The sequence below is a fragment of the Gadus chalcogrammus genome, chromosome 3 (genome assembly GCF_026213295.1).
Source record: "Gadus chalcogrammus isolate NIFS_2021 chromosome 3, NIFS_Gcha_1.0, whole genome shotgun sequence".
NCBI lineage: Eukaryota > Metazoa > Chordata > Actinopteri > Gadiformes > Gadidae > Gadus > Gadus chalcogrammus.
The window spans coordinates 20,983,397-21,003,973 of record NC_079414.1 but is presented as its reverse complement, the minus strand read 5'-3'; the positions used below and the strand labels follow the sequence as shown (position 1 = coordinate 21,003,973).

General features: G+C 42.7%; 2 protein-coding genes across 2 annotated transcripts in view; both read right to left on the bottom strand.

The window, feature by feature from the left end:
• ttbk1a (tau tubulin kinase 1a) overlaps positions 1-10,662 on the bottom strand; it is a 29,674-nt gene extending 19,012 nt beyond the window's left edge. The window contains exons 1-6 of the mRNA XM_056587270.1: positions 10,347-10,662; positions 4,776-4,928; positions 4,218-4,365; positions 3,775-3,848; positions 2,590-2,730; positions 2,248-2,352 (exon numbers count right to left, since the gene is read on the bottom strand). Of these exons, the coding sequence (XP_056443245.1) occupies positions 2,248-2,352; positions 2,590-2,730; positions 3,775-3,848; positions 4,218-4,365; positions 4,776-4,877 (570 nt within the window). The 5' untranslated portion in view covers positions 4,878-4,928; positions 10,347-10,662. The remainder of the gene's footprint in view (positions 1-2,247; positions 2,353-2,589; positions 2,731-3,774; positions 3,849-4,217; positions 4,366-4,775; positions 4,929-10,346) is intronic.
• Positions 10,663-10,947: 285 nt separating this feature from the next.
• soul4 (heme-binding protein soul4) lies at positions 10,948-17,244 on the bottom strand. Its single transcript, XM_056586685.1, has 6 exons — positions 17,131-17,244; positions 15,556-15,720; positions 15,387-15,472; positions 14,177-14,318; positions 13,381-13,564; positions 10,948-12,748 (listed from the first exon to the last, which is right to left on the bottom strand). The coding sequence occupies exons 2-6, from the start codon at positions 15,713-15,715 to the stop codon at positions 12,574-12,576; spliced, it is 747 nt and encodes a 248-aa protein (XP_056442660.1). The 5' UTR covers positions 15,716-15,720; positions 17,131-17,244; the 3' UTR covers positions 10,948-12,573.
• Positions 17,245-20,577: the final 3,333 nt, after the last annotated feature.

Genomic DNA, 20,577 nt, shown 5'->3' with positions numbered 1-20,577 from the left:
TCGTGCCCCCAGGTGTGGGTGTGATTAGCTGGTACAAGCCGTTTGGCACAGGGAAGGAATGATTTTCATAGAGATCACATGTGGGCGTGTCCACCCAGATATATGAAGGATAGATGAGCAACATTTGCTACAATCCTATCCAGGACATCTAGGTAAATACGCCCACTTGTGACGTCACTATGAAAATCATTCCTTCCCTGTGCCAAACGGCTTGTACCAGCTAATCACACCCACACCTGGTGGAATGACATGAGCCCTTTAACTTTCTAATCTTAAAGTGTTGGAAGATAACACATCCGATTATGTTCTCAAGGGTTATCAAAATGTGGATTACTGTTCAATCTTATCCGATCTCAAGTAATTTCAACCTTCTGCTCCTTTTGGTAGATTTAATGGGTGTAGTCTATTTACTGTTTTTGGAGATTAATGACTTGGCGTCTTAATCCTTAACCCTAACCTCTTAACCCTGGGCCTAACCCTTACCTCTTAACCCTGGGCCTAGCCCCAACCTATTTACCTTAACCCTGGGCCTAGCCCTAATCTCTTAACCCTAGTCCTAACCCTATCCCCTTTACCTTAACCCTGGGCCTAGTCCTAACCCTAACCACTTTACCTTAACCCTGAACCTGGTGGTAAATTAGGAACCCATCCCAGTCCTGGAAGTGTGAATGGGATTCCTCTGTTACTGTAGAAGAACACTCACTTCCTGGGGTTCCCATGGGAACAGCTGGTTACCATTGGTAGCTGATGGAGAAATGGGGCAGCATGCGGGTCAAAATCATAAAATCCAAAGGAACTGAAAGAAAAACAAATGAAAGTAATAAAAAACAACAACTAAATCAAAAAGACCAAACAATGTGATGAAACTTAAATGCTGAAAGGTGCTGTAGGCAAGACGAATCCCTAAATACCTTAATAATTTGAGTGCAACTTGTTAGACATGGCCCGTCTGTCAGCCATTAGTGAGTAAGTGAGAATATCTGTTCCGGTTGCCTGCGCTGCCTCTTCTGAGACCATTGAGAGACCACTCCCATCTCTTTTATGACCTTTCAGGGTATGTCCTCCCTGATTGGTTCAGAGAATCCACCCCCATGCTACTACTGAAACCGTTTATATTTTATTCTGTTAATTTTAATTCTCTAGAAGGTTTGGGTGAGGGTTTGCTTATGGTACCTAAACCTAACCCTAACTAGCTAGGGGTAGCATAGTGATTAGCACTGCTGCCTCACATGGTTAGGGTTAGCTAAGGGTACCAAACCTTAACCATTGCTCATCGCTAGGGATGTTATGTTCTGCCAATGTTCACATGGGTTTACTCCGGGTGCTCAGATTTCTCCCCACGACACATAAAACATGCTAGTTAACGCTCCTGCCCTGCCCATAAGCTAAGCAAGGGCTCTACACTGGAGTCGGTTCTTGTGTGCCAAACCGTGGCACACAAGAACTGCTCCTAGCTTCTACCTAGGATAGGTTAAATGCAGAGGATGAATTTCCCCATGGGATCAATAAGTTGACCAGATCCACCCTCTTCACTAGCCAAAAGGGAGTTCTGTAAGTCTCATGATGTGCCGGTTGATCCTGGTATCTGTACTGGATGAACCAGTTTGAAGCAGGTCATGCTGAGAATGTGAGGGACTATGCACATTTGTATGACCACTCAAGCAGGGACAACAAGGACACAGAGATGATGGAAATGTAAAATGTTAAACGAAATCCAAATCCTTAAACAAACACCGCAGTGTACCCTGTCAACATTTCTGAAAGTATATCAGGGCCTTAACCCTAGCCCCGACCCTTCTGCAACATCTACAGCTGATTAACTATTCTTTTTTAACATAATCAAGTTACTAACTCTAACACTTCTTAACCTCTTTAATTGACTAACCCTAACTCTACCACCAGGTATGAGTGTGATAAGCTATTACAAGCCATAAATCTAGGTGGACACATTGATGTCACCAAGTCACAAGGCTGAGCAGATTTTGAAACGGCTTGTAATGGTTAAGTTCACCATAGGGGCCCTTTAATGTCTTTAACTCACTAAACCTAATTATTTTGTAACATCTCTCACTTACTAACCCTAGCTCTTCTTCATTTTTACCTGACTAAGACTAACCCTTTTTATTAACCCGATATTCATTAACTCACTGAACCTAAGGCAACCTCCCCAACCACTATCACATCATTTAGTTCTCACGACTATGAGTATGTTGACCAAGTAATCCTTCCATAGCATCTTTAACTCACTGGTCGAACGTCTCCGGTCGTGTTGGTGTACTGTCGCGCCAGACCAAAATCCAGCATGAAACACTTCCTGTAGGTGGAAGGAAGCCGGCCCATCGCAAAGTTGGACTGTGGAAACAGAATTAACATTTAGTTCATTAATGTCGTCCCAAACCAACATTGGGTTAGGGTTAGGGTTAGGCGTTTCAACTTGGAGGACATGTGGTTTGGTAGATTCCAACTTGGAGAATATATGGTTTGGTAGATTCAGACCTGGAGGACATTTGGTTTGGTAGATTCCAAACTGGAGTACATGTGGTTTGGTAGGTTCACACCTACCTGGCACTAGAACAGAGAAGGACGTACCGGTTTGATGTCGCGGTGAAGAAAGCCCACAGAGTGAATGGCCTCGATGGACTCCAGGATCTGTTTCCCCAGCCGTAGAGTCGTACTCATCGTGAACGTTCCCCGTGGTTGGCTTCTCCTCAGGTCAGCCAAGTTACGGCCCTAGAATACAACAACTGGTGTTACCCCCAACTATTCTACAACTAGACATAATTAACTGCAAATACTATATACGTTTTTTTGGAAAAGCCCAACATTTGTAATTTTATTTTTGACTCGGTTACAGCAGAGCTTCAATTTAAAGTGGGCCACAATCTGCCGCGTCAGCCAACGTCTTGATCATGGTCATCACAGGGAGTCAGGACCTCGGGCCTACGTCACCACAGGGAGTCAGGACCTAGGGCCTACGTCACCACAGGGAGTCAGGACCTAGGGCCTACGTCACCACAGGGAGTCAGGACCTAGGGCCTATGTCTGGAGTCAGGACCTCGGGCCTACGTCACCACAGGGAGTCAGGACCTAGGGCCTACGTCACCACAGGGAGTCAGGACCTAGGGCCTACGTCACCACAGGGATTCAGGACCTAGGGCCTACGTCAGGGAGTCAGGACCTAGGGCCTACGTCACCACAGGGAGTCAGGACCTAGGGCCTACGTCACCACAGGGAGTCAGGACCTAGGGCCTACGTCACCACAGGGAGTCAGGACCTAGGGCCTACGTCAGGGAGTCAGGACCTAGGGCCTACGTCAGGGAGTCAGGACCTAGGGCCTACGTCAGGGAGTCAGGACCTCGGGCCTACGTCTGGGAGTCAGGACCTAGGGCCTACGTCAGGGAGTCAGGACCTAGGGCCAACGTCTGGAGTCACCACTGGGAGTCAGGACCTAGGGCCTACGTCAGGGAGTCAGGACCTAGGGCCAACGTCTGGGAGTCAGGACCTAGGGCCTACGTCTGGAGTCAGGACCTCGGGCCTACGTCAGGGAGTCAGGACCTAGGGCCTACGTCAGGGAGTCAGGACCTCGGGCCTACGTCTGGAGTCAGGACCTAGGGCCTACGTCTGGAGTCAGGACCTAGGGCCAACGTCTGGGGTCACCACTGGGAGTCAGGACCTAGGGCCTACGTCTGGAGTCAGGACCTAGGGCCTATGTCTGGAGTCAGGACCTAGGGCCTATGTCTGGAGTTAGGACCTAGGGCCTACGTCTGGTCTCACCTGCAGCTGCATCACTACGTAGTTGAACTTGTCATTTCTCCCACAGCCGATGAATTTGCACACATGGTTTTTACCTGGAAAGGGAGACATTGAAGTGGAGGGGTCAGAGATCTAACATCATTTTGTTTAAGCTTTACTAAGAAAAAAGGATTTGAATCTAGTGTTCCCTTCATTTGGCTGGCCAACTAGCCATTTAGATGAAAACATAAGTAATAAGTAATGACTAACATAAGTAAATAATAGCTAGACAGCCAGCGACAGACAGACAGACAGAGAGATAGAGAGATAGATGGACAGACAAATGGACAGAGAGATGGACAGAGAGACAGAGAGAAAGAGAGAGAGAGCAAACAGCGAGGAAGACAGACAGAGACAGAAAGACAGACAGACAGACAGACAGACGGACAGAGAGATTACGAAAGAAGAGATTGCGTTAGTTTTACCCTGCAGCTTCTTGAGGACCGCGACCTCCATCTTCAGAACCTGTTTGGGTTGTTGAGCCGACTCCACCTTCAGCGCCACGTTCTCCCGCGTCAGCAGGTCCAAGGCCTCGTAGATCTCTCCAAACCCCCCACCACCGATCTTCTTGAGCTGCATTCATCAGGATGGTTAGGTTCTCCTTCAGACATGGCTCCATATAGTACTCATATACAGCATTACATATACTGTGTAACATATACATATACACAGCATTACATATATATATATATACAGTATTATACATATACAGTACTATTTGTCGGTGATGGCATTATATATACATATACTGTATTACATATTACATATTACATATACAGTATTACACATCATATACAGTATTACATATACATATGCAGCATTACACATCATATACAGTATTACATATACATGTAAAGTATCATCTATACATATACTGTATTAAACATACATATTCAGTATTAACTACACATGCAGTACCCTGTACAGGGTAGCAGTGGGTCATCCGCACGGTGGGTGTGGAGGTGCTGGGGAGGAGGACTCACCACTTTCCAGCGGTCTTTGACCATGCAGTTGGGCGGCAGGATGTCCACCTGCTCACTGGTCCCGTTCATGTTGCCGTTGTCCCCTGGCACTAGGCACTGCATCTGCCAGCTGGACAGCACGCGTGCAGCTCCCAGTTTGAAAGAGCCATTTATCTGAAAGAGGAAGCGGGGGGTCCGTTGTTCAACGACAGGACCGGACTCTTTTCTCCCCTTGCTGTGTAGTAGACCCTACCCTTCCTCTTCCTCATCTGTCCTTACTCTTTACCCCCCTCGAGTTGCATTCTGGGAGCTGCCCAATACCACCACAAACCCAGTGGGAAGCAGGAGCTGCCCAGTCCAATACAAGTATTGTATTGTTTTCTGCTGTGAGCTGCCCAGTATAAAAAGAGTCTTCCACTAGTTCTACTTGACCAGTACAACCAGTGTCCCTGCTACTGGGTATCCAGGAAACTGCCCAGTACAAACCCGATCTGCTTCTGGTGGACACTAGGACCAGCCTAGTACAACCAAGGTCTACTAGTGGTTCTACTGGGTGGTGCCCAGTACAACCAAAGTCTGCTACTGGTTATACTAGCAGCCACCCAGTACAACCTGTCAGCTACTGGTGGACACTGAGAGCAGCCCAGAGCGACTACAGTCCGCTGCTGGTTATACTGGGAGCTTCCCGGAATAAGCACAGCCTCGTATCGGTTCCACTGGGAGCTGCTGAGTACTTCTACAGCCTCCCACTGGTTAAACTGGGAGCTGCCCGATGCAACCATTTTCTACTACTGGTTCTAATGGTAGTTGGCCAGTATAACCACAGCCTGCTACTGGTTCTACTAGGCGCTGCTGTCAAGTACATCCAGAGCCTTCTACTGTTGGACTATGAACAGCATCCAATCTGAGCAGTCTTATACACACATTCTGTAGTGGTTTACCATACCTAGCATGGTTAGCCATGCTTTATATAGCACAATCCCACAATATAGTAGCTAAACATGCCTAGCATTAAACCTTAGGTCCAGAGGGAAGTACAAAATAAGCATGTTTTACTAAATAGAGAAAGACAGAGCTTTTTTCAAGAATTGGAGGAAATAATTTGATTCTGAAACTGAATATTGTCTTTCCCTTACCTCATTTCAAGGGGACTAGTTGCTATGTAACCAACTGTACATGGCTTATTACATCTAAAAACAAATAGGTCAATGCAAAGAAAAATACTACTTCATTCTGCAATTCTGAAACGTCCAAATATAGTGGTATGGCCTACCCCAACCTACATGTATACATGTAGTCTACTTGTATCTCCCACCCTAACCTATATACTTGTAGTCTACTGATATCTCTAACCCTAACCTACATGTATACATGTAGTCTTATGGTATCACTAACCCTAACCTACATGTAGTCTACTGGTATCTCTAACCTTATCCTGCATGTAAACATGTAGTCTACTTGTATCTCTCACCCTAACCTACAAGTAAACATGTAGTCTACTGGTATCTCTCACCCTAAACTACATGCATACATGTAGTCTACTGGTATCTCTCACCCTAAACTACATGCATACATGTAGTCTACGGTATCTCTAACCCAACCTACATGTATACATGTAGTCTACTGGTATCTCTCCCCCTAAACTACATGCATACATGTAGTCTAATGGTATCTCTCACCCTAAACTACATGCATACATGTAGTCTACGGTATATCTAACCCAACCTAAATGTATACATGTAGTCTACTGGTATCTCTCACCCTAAACTACATGTATACACTGGTATCTCTCACCCTAAACAACATGTAACCATGTAGTCTACGGTATCTCTAACCCTTACCTACACGTATACATGTAGTCTACTGGTATCTCTAACCCAACCTACATGTATACATGTAGTCTACTGGTTTCTCTACCCCGAGGACATTGAATACAGTCGTAGGGTTAACCCTAACCCTATCACCATGCAGGGGGTATCTTTCTGTCCTCAATAATGATTAATAATTAATTGATGTAAAAAATACTCAATATATTTTCTCCCGGAAAGTCCCCAAACCATGCTAGCCTGCATGCATTAGGGCTAGGGTTAGCTAGCCATCCACTGTGCATGCAGAGCTTAGCTGCACATCATCATGCCTGGCCCAGCATTTAAACATTCGCTCTGTGATCTGTCCTTGTTGGTCTGAGACTGTCCAATGCACCAAGCCATCCAGTACAGTCCTGGTTTGGCTGGCAGTGTTGACGGGGATCAGTCTGTCGGAGTCTATGAAGAAAGATCTGCTGCTCATGTTGAAACCCTTCCTACTATGCCCTAGTAAGAGATTAAATATATATGATTTAATATTAACATACCACCACTAAGAACTATAAACTTCTTCCTCGTCAGTTTTTAAATTCAGCGCAGACCACAGTGAAGTTTTATGATATGAGAGATTTACAGAGATTAGAGCTGTATGGTATTAGAGTCTCATGATATGAAAGCTATTTGATATTATAACTTTATGATATGAGGGTTTTACAGAGATTAGAGCTTTATGATATCAGAGCTTTATAACATTAGAGCCCCATGACATTAGAGCTTTGTGATATCCGTGCTTTAGATAATAGAGCTTTATGATATTAGATCTTATGGTAATAGAACCTTATGATATCACAGCTTTAGATAATAGGGCCTTATGATATCCGAGCTTTAAATATTAGAGCCTGATGATATCAGAGCCTTAGATATTAGAGCCTTATGATTTACGAGCTTAAGGTTATGACAGCTTTAAAGATATTAGAGCGTCATGATATACTGGCTTTATGATAATAGCGCTTCATGATGTCATAGCTTCATGATATTAGAGCTTTATGACAGTAGAGCTTTATGATATTGGAAGATAACTCATATTACCGCTCTATGATGATTAGTGCTTTCCTGGTATTACACCATTATGATTTTAGAGCTTTACTGCTATGATAACTTTCATGATGTACGTCCTTTATTATATTAGAGCTTTATAATATGAGAGCATTATATTATGACTTTATGATATTGGACCTTTGGGATATTGGAGTATGGATATCAGATCGTTAGGTCATTCAACTGCTGGTTTTATTAGTTGGAAAGTATAAATATATTTTTTATCTTGTTTTACCAGAGCAGGCCTTCATAAGAGTTTAGTAGTTTGAAGGCTTACAGCTACACCATTTACTATCATGTTACACATGATGAGGCATTATACATGATGGTTTTTATGATGTCTATATATTTTCTAGTACATTTTCTAGTATATATTATAATGTGTATATATATTGTGGCACACATGATAGTATATATTATGTGTATATATATTGTGGTGTTATACATTATGGTATATATTATGTTTATATTTTTTTGCTATATGTATTCTGGTAGGGCTAGTGTTATGTTATGTCTACATGTCTCCTGCTAAGGCTAGTGTTATGTTATGTGTCTATTTACTCTGGTAGGGCTAGTGTTATGTTATGTGTATATTTACCCTGGTAGGGCTAGTGTTATGTTACGTGTATATGTACTCTGGTAGGTTGAGGGTCATGATATCCATAGGCTGTGCAGCAGATCTGTTCTTCAGAACATGCGTGGACACCCGAACAGCAGGGGGTGTAGGCTATCTGACCAACACATGTCTCCACACATGTCTTGAGGGGAGGTGCAGCAGTGGGAGGTACTGGGGAACACCCAGGAAGCGACTGCAGCCAGTGTGACCTCACCATAGTTACAAGCTCCTTCAACACCTGACGTCTGAGAACAAAGCCACAGCCGGACAAACTCACTCTGTTAGCCTACAAGCCAAACAAAGTCAAACATTACTCTACTATGCAAACATACCAGCAACATCACAAGAGGCTCCACGTTAGGGGCTATTTGGTGGAGAGAATGGCCTTTCCTAAATTACATTTCATGTTCCAGTCCTTGACCAGTCCCCAATCAACTATAAGTGTACTTCAAAAACAACATGTTGATTGAATGATAGAACGATAAGGAATCTATAGAGACATACATGAATATGGATTATAAGGAATATGTGACATACATACATATTAATAATAAGGAATGTGTGATATATAAATATGAATGATAAGGAATGTGTGAGGTATATATAGATGAATAATAAGGAATTGTGGATAGACAAATATGAATCATAAGGAATGTGTTGGGAAATAAATATGAATATAAGGAATATGACTTTGTATAAATATGATTCATAAGGTATGTGTGGATATATAAATATGAATCACAAAGAATTTGCTGATATGTAGGGTTACATATGAAGGGATGCACAAAGAGAACAACGGTGTCGGTCAAACACAGGCCGCACTGACTGCAGTGCAAAGTCATAGCTTCTCGATACGCATGCGTAGTAGAACTAATTCTTGTTCAACGAGTTTGCAGTAGAAACTGATCATCCGATCAATATTAGGCATTTCATTTATCAAGATAAAGTTTCAATTGGACTGACCACAGGAAAACCAATTGAATGAGTTGCACAGAAGTAAACGGTCAGAAACGACCTACCTGCCAAAAGGACGGCACCTTTTCCGTCTTTTGGGGATCTTCATTTGTAGTTTTAGTTAGACACAAAACGGCCCACTATGGCCTCAACAACCACAAATAAGAAAGAATTCCAAGTGAAATAACTAATGTCGCATAAATGGTCTACCAAAACACGTGGCTTCTAGTCGAGTTTACAAATGCCTTGTATTTACACAGTTTCAGATGGCATGTTGTTTTTATTTATAACATGCGTATTTCAATTCTGGATAGTGACCAAACGCCAACATGAGTTGTGTTGAAGCCTAGACCTAACAGACGCATCAATAGTCTGCATGACAAGTTCCCATCACATATTCACATTTTCCTGGTTGGTGAATATCGTTTCGACTCGACGCAATAAGTCCGTTTATTTGAAGACAACAATCCGTCCTTTGCAGACTAAGTCATGATGTCCCGGATCAGAGATGCTCCGCAGTGCAGCGAGGCGCTCCTACTGCCGAGACCCACCTAGTCCTACCCCTTTTCCGCCAACAGGGGGCGTAGTTTACATCTAACACATCACCAGCCCTATAGGCCTCGTCTGGATACACAAGAAGACTACATATACAATATATATGTGTGTGTGCATGTATATACATACATATAAACAGCATCTACAGCCTATATAGGACTACACAGCCCAGAAGTATACATCATAAGAGATATAGGGGAGCTTAAAGCGTCGAGATGACTTGCAGCCTAAATACCATACAGGTATCTAGGTAGGCTAATGAACAGTAGCCTATAATATAACACGTAGACTAGGCCGAAACCACATTTAGACTGTAAGGTTGCCTTACCCCATATTATTACATTGGCATCATGTCACTGTTGGTATTATAGAACACATACCGATTTATGGGAGATAGGATTTCGTCGTTATTTTAAAATATAGTCGCACCTATGTTTAGTGTCGGCCTTGCGAAAAGTCTGACTTAAACAATGACTTTCAGGACGGGATTTCCAATTTATCATTATAAAGGTATGAGAGGGTTAGGGTAAGTGAATATATAAATCACATAAATGTGCTCAATACCTGATTATCGGAGCCAAGATGCGGACAGTCACATCCACTCGCGCTCCTCCATTTTCAGGGCATCCTCCTTTTCCTCGGAGCCATTCGTCTTCCCAGCATCAGCATCCACACACACACACACACACACATGCGCTCGCTCGCCCACACCCACACCCAAATGCACACACACACGCACACAAAAGCGTGAACGCACACGCACACTTTTTCTTCGGCGCCTGTGAATTTATTTCGAGCTGTAGACGACTGCCCCCTGGCGCAATTGCTGCATCATCTCATATTTATTTTTTTAAATTATTAAGAATGAATCGTTTCTTTATAAAAACATCTTATAATTAATAATACAAAAGCATGCCTATATATTACACTTGTATTGTGCAATAATAACGGATGAAAAGATTTTGTGAAGGCATTGATTATTGAGAATCCAAATAATAATTTTCCAAATTAGGAGGCAAACATAACAAATAGAGGTGTCATGCAGAATGCTTTCTATTAAGCTGCATAAAACAATACCTATAATAATAATAATAATTAATATAATAATTTAATACCTAAGCTTAATAGAATACCTAACCCTGTAAACTTAATACAATGCCTAATCCTAACCCTGTATACTTAATAAAATACCTAACTTTGTAAGCTTCATACAATACCTACCCCTAACCCTGTAGGCTTAATGCAATACCTAAGTGAGCTTGATACAATACCTTACCCTGACCCTGTAAGCTTAATACAATATCTAACCCTAAGCCTGTAAGCTTAAGCATCATGTCAGGGGGTCCAATATGAAGAGTGAAATCATCAAGTCAGTGTAAGAAGGCTTTAATAATGTGACCCCCACATTGATATACTTTTTCATGATGATTTATTGAAAACTATGATGCAATGTTAATTTTACAACTGTGAATATTTTTTATAACAAGCAGGTAAGAAACATACTTCAAACTTACAATGAACAGCAAGACATGTCGTAAAATATGTAAGTTTTGTATAGAGAATAGTAATTGTTGCTAACCTCTATCTGGAGTGGTTGGTTATCATTCAGGGTCTGTATCTGTCCTCTCCCTCTTAGAGATGAGGCATGATGCAAATGGCAGCAAAAATGTATCTCGGCAAATCTCAAGAGTTTAAAAACAATCCTGAATCTTAACTCTGCTTTCTATTCAAAGGTAAATAAACAGGCAGCACGATTTCTTAGATTTTCCCAAATGAGCAGAATAGGATACGTTTTGGAACCCTAACCCACAATGAGAATGCAAGGGGACCCTAACCCACCTTGAGAACCCAAGATAACCCCTCAGCCACCTTAAGAACCCCAATCCACCATGATAACCCCTGAGAACCTTAAGAACCCCAGAGAACCCTGAACCACCACGAAAACCCCAGAGGACCTTTAGCCACCATGATAAACCTAAGAGAACCCCAATCCACCATGAGTACACCAGAGAACCCTTAACTCCCAGGAGAACGCCAGAGAACCCTAAGTCACCAAGACAACCCCTGAGAACCCTAAGCCACCATGAAAACCCTAGAGAACCCTAAGCCACCATGAAAACCCTAGAGAACCCTAAGCCACCATGAAAACCTTATAGAGAACCCAAAAGCCACCTTGAGAACCCTAAACCACCTTAAGAACCCTAAACCGCCTTGGGACCCCCAGAGAACCCAAACCACCTTGGGACCCCCAGAGAACCCTAAAACAACTTGAGAAACTCAGAGAACCCTAAAACACCTTGAGAACCCCAAGCCACCTTGAGAATCCCAGAGAACCCTAAGCCACCTTGAGAACCCCCCCTTGTCTCCCCAGACGACTCCACCTGAACATGGGACGGGACAGACGGTGTGAGGGGGTGCAGACGAGATGTACACAGTATACAGTAAGTACACTGTAAAGTACAGAGTGTACAGTAAGTACACAGTGTACAATAGATTCACTGTATACAGTACACAGTGTATAGAAGGTACAAAGTACAGAGTGTATAGTAGCTACACAGTACACTGCATACAATAAGTACACTGTATGAATTAAGTACACTATACTGTACAATGCAGTGTACAATACACAGTACACCGTATACAGTCAGTACACGTCTTACAGTAAGCACACAGTACACAGTAGGAACACGTACGCCCTGTACAGTATACAGTAAGTAAAGAGTGCACAGTAGGGGCACAGAGTGCAGTGCAGAGTACACAGAGTGCACAGGTATATACATGACAGAAGCTCCTAGGGGTCTCGATGGAGGAACCAGATCTCGTTGCGCCGCTGTTCCACCCCAGGGTTGGTGTACACGGCCACCATATAGCTGTCCCGCTGGAAGTCTCCAGACGGGCCCACATGCTCCCACAGCTGGTGGATCTGATGGGACAACGTTTCTTCCGTCGTGGTTCCGGAGAATGTCCTGAATCAGGGTGGGAAGAGGTGAGGGCTCAGCATCTTGTGCTACAGGGAGTTAAGCGAGGGATTGGGTTAGATAGTGCGGGATGTGTTTCCATTAGGGACGGCTCACATTAATCAATCATTTGTTCATGTTTTAATTGTGTTTTTGTGTATTGTTGAAACCATTACCTGAAACATATTCATCTTTGCTATTATTTCACTGGATGTAAAATAAATAGCGTGTCCCAAATGCTGGTGGGGTGTTGTAAATGTTTAACAGTGACCGAGCGGAACCAGACATCTAATTGGCTGAAATTTACAACTGTGTAACTATTTTAACAGCCGAACGCTCCTTCGGCCACCAGATTCCTCTGCTCGTCCCTTCTGTTCTTGTTTATCTTCCATTAATCAGATGTGGCTCACGCTATCCACCCATATTATTGGCTGTTTGTGAGTCTCAGTCCTGATTGGTTCACCGATGTCAATTCCCTGATGGCCTATAAAAACTGATTGGCAATCAGGGCAAATGCTACTGACTACCTGATAAACCCAGCCTATTTGATAATTCTACTCTGTACAGCGTGACTTTACCGTTGTTAGCTTGTTCTCACCTCCCAATGTTGCGCCTTATGCAGCCGTAAAGATGGAACTGACCTGGCCAGGACGGAGAAGGGAGGTCTGAAGACGATGGACACCTCCGGGTCTGCAGGCTCGGGGGGGTTGGCTTGGAACTCAGACGGCAGGTAATAAGCAGTGATCACGTCCTTCTCGAATGCGCTGCCGTCCTGCGTCAGGTGGATGATGTTGACTATAGGGATAGTCATTCCCAGGTAGCGGCCTGTGAGGTCCAAATGGTTCAATGTGATGGCATTATTTAAATACTCGCATCATTTTGTTACGTCAACCTACAAGGTACTAATATTTAAAAGGCTAATTACAAACTGGTACCGATTGTCATTCCTAGAAATATGAATAGAAGTCACATCATCTTGGGCGATTATTTGCTTAAAATAAATTAAAAGCCAGGCCTTCTACAGTCAAATGGTTACATATTAACTGGTATAGGTTGCTGCTCTAACAAATGCAAATGACATCAGGCATTATTTCTGTGGATGTATCAAAATCGATTCAAGCCATAGGAAAAACATATCAAGACTGTATTCAAAACCGTATCAAACAGTATCAAAACCGTATCCAGCCGTATCAAGCAGTAACAAAACTGTATCAAGCAATATCAAAACCGTATCAAACAGTATCAAAACGATATCCAGCCTTATCAAGCAGTATCAAAACCGTATTCAGCAGTATCAAAACCATATCGAGCCGTATCAAGCCGTATCTAAACCACATCAAAACAAAACAATATCAAAGTCGTATCGAAGTATGACTCCATCCAATCATATTGATCTGAATCGTTATTGTGAATGGTGACCCCCTCTGCATGTGCTACCTGCGGAGTTCTCCTTGCAGATGAAGCGCATGAGCTTCATGAAGGCGTTGGAGATGCTCTGCTCATACAGCTCCTCCCTGCGCGTGACACACGCCCACATCCCTCCTGGACACACCTTCTCTTCAATCGGCCCCTCCCCTAGCTACACACACAGGCATGCACACATCTGTAAAAAATATGAAAGACAACCAAGCACAACAGCATTTGTAGGATATTCTGATGTCTAGAGGTTAAGGTTAGGGCAAAGCCAATCTCAGACACAGACACATTCCATCGTCTTAAGCCGATTAACCTCTGAGTGCAGGCAATATTTCTGGGACTGAATAAAGGATGTACCATTATCTTTGAAGGTGTTTCAAGTCCAGACGACATTTCGGCCGATCACTATGAACAGATTTCAAAGCTAACAAAAACCTTGATCGTCGTCAGAAGATAGTGGTTGGGTTACGAGATTGTTGCCCTCCAGACTGTTGGCCTGCATGCAGTCAAAGCCTGCTCAAACATGACTGGTCAATAATACTTGGGACTACAAATGGAAACCAGTTCCCAATGCCCAAATCTTGTCCGGTTGCCTAAATATTCTGCAATCATATGCAGATATCTGTTAATAGACATCAGGGCAAAGATAACTCTTAACAAAGATAGTATTATGTAAACATCTAGAGGTACTATGACTGAAAGTATCTTTATATTAACAAGTAGAGATTCTATGACTGATAATATTGCTAACATCTAGAAGTACTATGACTGATAGTATTATATTAACATCTAGAAGTACTATGACTGATAGTATTATGCTAACATCTAGAATTACTATGAACGATAGTATTAGATTAACATCTAGAAGTACAATGACCGATAGTATTATGCTAACATCTAGAATTAATATGACCGATAGTATTAGATTAATATCTAGAAGTACTATGACTGATAGTATTATATTAACATCTAGAAGTACTATAACCGATAGTATTATATTAACATCTAAAAGTACTATGACTGATACTATTATGCTAACATCTAGTAGGATAGTACTATGACCGATAGTATTATATTATCATCTAGAAGTACTCTGACTGAAAGTATTATATTAAAATCTAGAAGTACTATGACTGATACTATTATGCTAACATCTAGAAGTACTAGTAGAATATTAACGTCTCGAAGTACTAGAGTGTTTCTATGGTTTCTGATTGGGTTATATTAGGACCTTGTCCTGGCAGGAGATGTTTGTGAATGGGATCGGCTCCCTCTGCTGGTTATGGCGGGTCATCTCCTGGATCGGTCCAGTCATTTCTGTCAAGACAAGAAATCCCCAAAAATTGCCCTGGCTACTTTGATTTCAGTATGATGAACAGGCGTGTGGGACTGGCCTTCACCTGTAGGGACAGACACGTGATGAGTACGACCCACTGCCTGCCAGTGGTTGAGGAGGCGCTGGCTCTCCATCTCCTCTCTTGCCTCAGACCCGTCAGCCGTTTCCTCTGCTATTTGTTCATCGTCTAATCCATCGAGGTCCTCGAGAGAGATGAGAGCCATCGATGCTGGAGACAGACAGACGCATCGACAGACAGACAGACAGACAGACAGACAGACAGACAGACAGACAGACAGACAGACAGACAGACAGACAGACAGACAGACAGACAGACAGACAGACAGACAGACAGACAGACAGACAGACAGACAGACAGACAGACAGACAGACAGACAGACAGACAGACAGACAGACAGACAGACAGACAGACAGACAGACAGACAGACAGACAGACAGACAGACAGACAGACAGACAGACAGACAGACAGACAGACAGACAGACAGACAGACAGACAGACAGACAGACAGACAGACAGACAGACAGACAGACAGACAGACAGACAGACAGACAGACAGACAGACAGACAGACAGACAGACAGACAGACAGACAGACAGACAGACAGACAGACAGACAGACAGACAGACAGACAGACAGACAGACAGACAGACAGACAGACAGACAGACAGACAGACAGACAGACAGACAGACAGACAGACAGACAGACAGACAGACAGACAGACAGACAGACAGACAGACAGACAGACAGACAGACGCACCGACAGGCATAGCCAGAGAGAGAAAGACAGAGCCAGAGAGAGAGACAGGCAGAGAGAGACAGACAGAGGCACAGACAGACAGTGGCAGATACAGACAGACAGAGAGAGTCAGACAGACAGACAGACAGACAGACAGACAGACAGAAGCACCGACGAACAGAGGCACAGACAGAGAAACAGAGGCAGAGAGACAGACAAGGTAAGAAGAGGACGACTGAATCAGCATAGCCTTAACCCTCTTCAAATAAAAGACAGCATTTAGACGATCTTCAGTAAACCACTTAAATGTCACTTAAATAGAAAACCAAGCATCAAAGCGTGAACTATATGATATAAATAGGCTACTAGTTGACAACAACAATTCGAGCCACTTGGGTCTAGTGTTGTTACAATGCTACAAACCTGTTCAACCAAATGTGGAAATCACAGATGACAACATGAAGCAATTCATTGTATATAATAGCGACTAAGGATTATCGATAGCAAATCACCTGGCTAAGTCACTTCCCTGGTCCAGGGCTACTGTTTTTGAAACTGCGGCTACTTATAAATGATAAACAAAGGCCTAAACGTATCTATAATATAGGTCATCGGTGTCGTCAAAACAAAGTGAACCCAGACAGCCCCCTGATCTGTCCATGACCAATAATAATATAATAATCGAATCATGCATTTCTAAGTCTGGAAACGGTTTGTCGTCGGTAAATGTTATAATTTTACGGACTAAATATGTCGTAGGACAATGCGTTCCCGTTTTCCCGGACAAAAAGAACTGCGTATGTTCGGTGAGGTCTATTTTTCCTCGCCAAACATTAACTTACCTAGTATTGATATTAAAGAAATATGATTTGGTCTTACCTTAAAAATACCTTAATATTTCTGGATGATCTCCTTCGCTTCAGCGAAACAGGAAATGTCACGTGATCGTAGAGCTGCATCGTCTACACCCCCAGATAGAAACCCTATGGGTACACCCCCAGACAGAAAACCTGTCGGGTACATCCCCCGAGAGTAACCCTATGGGTACACCCCCAGACAGAAACCCTATGGGTACACCACCAGATAGAAACCCAATTGGCTAACTGTCCTGTAGTGGGTAAGTAGGTCTAGGGTCTAGTGGGTCAGTAGGTCTAGTGGGTCTAGTAGTGGGTCTAGTAGTAGGTCTAGTGGGTCTAGTAGGGGGTCTAGTGGTTCATTAGGTCTAGTTGGTCAATATTGGGTCTGGTAGTGGGACTAGTGGGTAAGAAGTGGGTCTAGTGGGTCAGTAGTCGGTCAGTAGTGGGTCTAATAGTGGGTCTTGTGGGTCAGTAAGTCTAGTGGGACTAGTAGTGGGTCTAGTGGGACTAGTAGTAGGTCAGTAGGTCTAGTGGGTCTAGTAGTGGGTCAGTAGGTCTAGTGGGACTAGTAGTAGGTCAGTAGGTCTAGTGGGTCTAGTAGTGGGTCAGTAGGTCCAGTGGGTTTAGTTGTGGGTCAGTAGGTCTAGTTGGTCTAGTAGTGGGTCAGTAGGTCCAGTGGGTTTAGTTGTGGGTCAGTAGGTCTAGTGGGTCTATATATATATATATATATATATATTTGTGTGTGTGTGTGTGTCTTAAAAAACAATAATCAAACCGTTGAACCAAACAAAAGATTATTGATCGCCTGCAAATGATCAGGCAGCAGTTTGGGATTGTATGGCGGATCCTGTTATGTTGCAGGAATAAGGTTCCACTTTGAAACGGAAATATTATTAAATATGATACAACTGTATTACATTACAAATTGTATGTTGCGAGTGCTCCATCTACTCGCTAAGCAGAACCACCGAGGTAAAGGGAGTTTCATATTGGATATTCTTTTGATATTCAACATTCTTGGAAGGACTCATTAGGGAAGTAGGTAAAGGTACTATCATTATCAAGACAACACTATTTTTTTAATGTTGGAGGAAATATTAATTTTATGATATGTTAGAAATTGTAATTGTTTTGAAAAAATATATGATGAAGACATGATTATTATTATTCTAAAAACATATATCATCCTCGCACAACCTTTGCTTTGTCCATAAAGTGATTCACAATTTAATAGAAATCAATCAATAAATATGATTTAAAACAATAGAATCTCAAACACTTTGAAAGATTCAAAATAGGCCAAAGAAAAAACAAAGACAAATTATTCTACTAATATCTGGCCTCATTCCACAGCCTTTATTTCGTCCATTCAGTTCGTCACAGTTTAAAGGGGGGATATTATACTTTTTCGGCTTTTCCCTTTCAGTGGTATATGCAGTTTTTATATGTGTTTAAGGTATGCTGAGAAAAAAGAAATTGCCGGCATTAATCGCTGGCATTTAGGCAGGCTTTAATGAGCACCCCTCATTAAAGAGCCAGTAAAGTCACTGTTTCAGACGGAATCCGAACACTATGTGGTTTAAAAAATGCGTTTCGGGCCGAGAGTTTTAGAAAAGAGGGAGGGGGTGTTGTCCCCTTGATTACGACCCATGCCAACTTCATGATACTTTTTTAGTGCCGTTGTTGTTTAACTGTTATGAGTGTTATAATAAGCGAGCATGTATGAAATTCGCCACACACTGTAGCGATAGGTGTGCCTCACTAAAACGCGGGTATCTTGCCGCCTTCAAAACGCTCTGAGGTTTGGAAGCTCTTATGTTTCTTTACGTTAACCTTCCCTTCTTCTGAAATAAGAGTATTCAGAAAACTCCCCTCAGAAGTTTATAGGTTATGACAGAAAACCGAAAAAACAGATCGTTCGTGAGACTAGACTTCAAACAACTACAAGTATGGATGCCCGCAGGGGCCTCTCTGCACTTCTTTGCTGTATTCACAGAGAACAGATGAATCAGTAATTAGAACTGCGATGGTTGAACATGGTCGAGAATTTATCAGGTGATGTTTCTAATTTTAAGCTATAATGTATCGTAATGCGAATGGGTGTTCAAATCTTGTCTTAGAGCTTGCTGCAAGTTCACTTTAGTCTATTAATGTAATGCCAGCGAAATGGCCATCCATTGTTGTGGCGTGAACTCGAAGGACTAGGGTAGCTTTACTTCCGCACGAAACTCTGAGCGAAAACTCAGACCCAACAGAGTGTTCAAAGCACTTTCCTCCGAGCTTAAGGTTCGAGCCTCCAAAACTCCCGGAAACTCTTGAGCGTTTTAAAGGCGGCATTAAGAAAATGGCTGCTCAGGCGGAGCTTCATCATCCACACCAACTGCAGCGTTATACAATAAGTCTTCGAAAAACTGAATCTACTGGCGGATCCCGCAGTCTACCAGACAGAGTTCCACACGTCTACAAAAACCGCGCCGCCGGTGCCCCTGGGTCGTGACTACCTCGGAAAAGGTACTCTGCTGACGTCTCGAAAATAACAATTGGGGACTAATTGTCACTTTATGTTATCTATGTTATCACTAACAGTGATAACATAGCATAGATCACAATGTTTATGATAATTTAAGACAGATTACCATGTTTAAAAAGGGTTGGGTTAAATCTGGATCAGTTTTAATGTTTGCATGTTTTTGCCATGGTTACACGGCGTTCACACCGCTTTTGTAGGTGGCTACAGTAAGCAGTATCACGATACCTTGCCTTCCCAACTACTTTAGCTTAAGCGGCGTTTGTGTGACATTAAGCCTAGTCTAATACAAGGCGATTTCAAAATGTGAATGTTGTGTGTTATTATGACACTTCTAGGAAGGGCCGTCTCTAGCTTTTTGGAGGCCCTATGCTAAATGAATTTTGGGGGGCTGTATTTTCGGAAACTGATGTGCGGTTCCAAACCCTCTAACGTTTTCCAGTGGTATTGATCTTCTAAACGTAAGAGAGGAAGTCGATTTTACGCGGAACTGTTGTTATAAGTGTGAGGAACACATTTAACGAATAATTAAAATGATGTGTATGCCGATTTCAGGCTGGTCACTTACTTCCCGTTTACCTCCCTCTGAAGTTAGTTAGTTAGTTAGTGTTTCCGAGATGCATCGTCCGTGTGATGTATGCTGTTAGATGTGATTATTTACACCTCCCACTTTTTTCATTCCACAAAAATACTTTTATCTTGCACTATTTGGAAGCATTTTATCCTTGATTTACCTATCTAGGCACATGCAATTTCTAATATTTGTACATGGACAAGATTGCTTATGAAATATTTGCCTGTTATCTTCACAAATTTTAACCACACGCACATCCCAACATTGACATGCAGTTGCAATGCACATATCCATGGGTAAGGACTAGTCTTTATTATATTACACAGCGACAAAATTCTACACAGGCTATTCCCGCTGTCTCATTAAAG

Bases quoted from the DNA above. Each gene is read 5' to 3' on its own strand.
- soul4 (XM_056586685.1), bottom strand. From the start codon at position 15,715: ATGGCTCTCATCTCTCTCGAGGACCTCGATGGATTAGACGATGAACAA. The intron at 13,565-14,176 runs GTAGCACATGCA...TGGACCTCACAG, and splicing joins CTGCAAGGAGAACTCCGCAG to GCCGCTACCTGGGAATGACT. The intron at 12,749-13,380 runs GTCAGTTCCATC...ACCCTGATTCAG, and splicing joins CCCTTCTCCGTCCTGGCCAG to GACATTCTCCGGAACCACGA.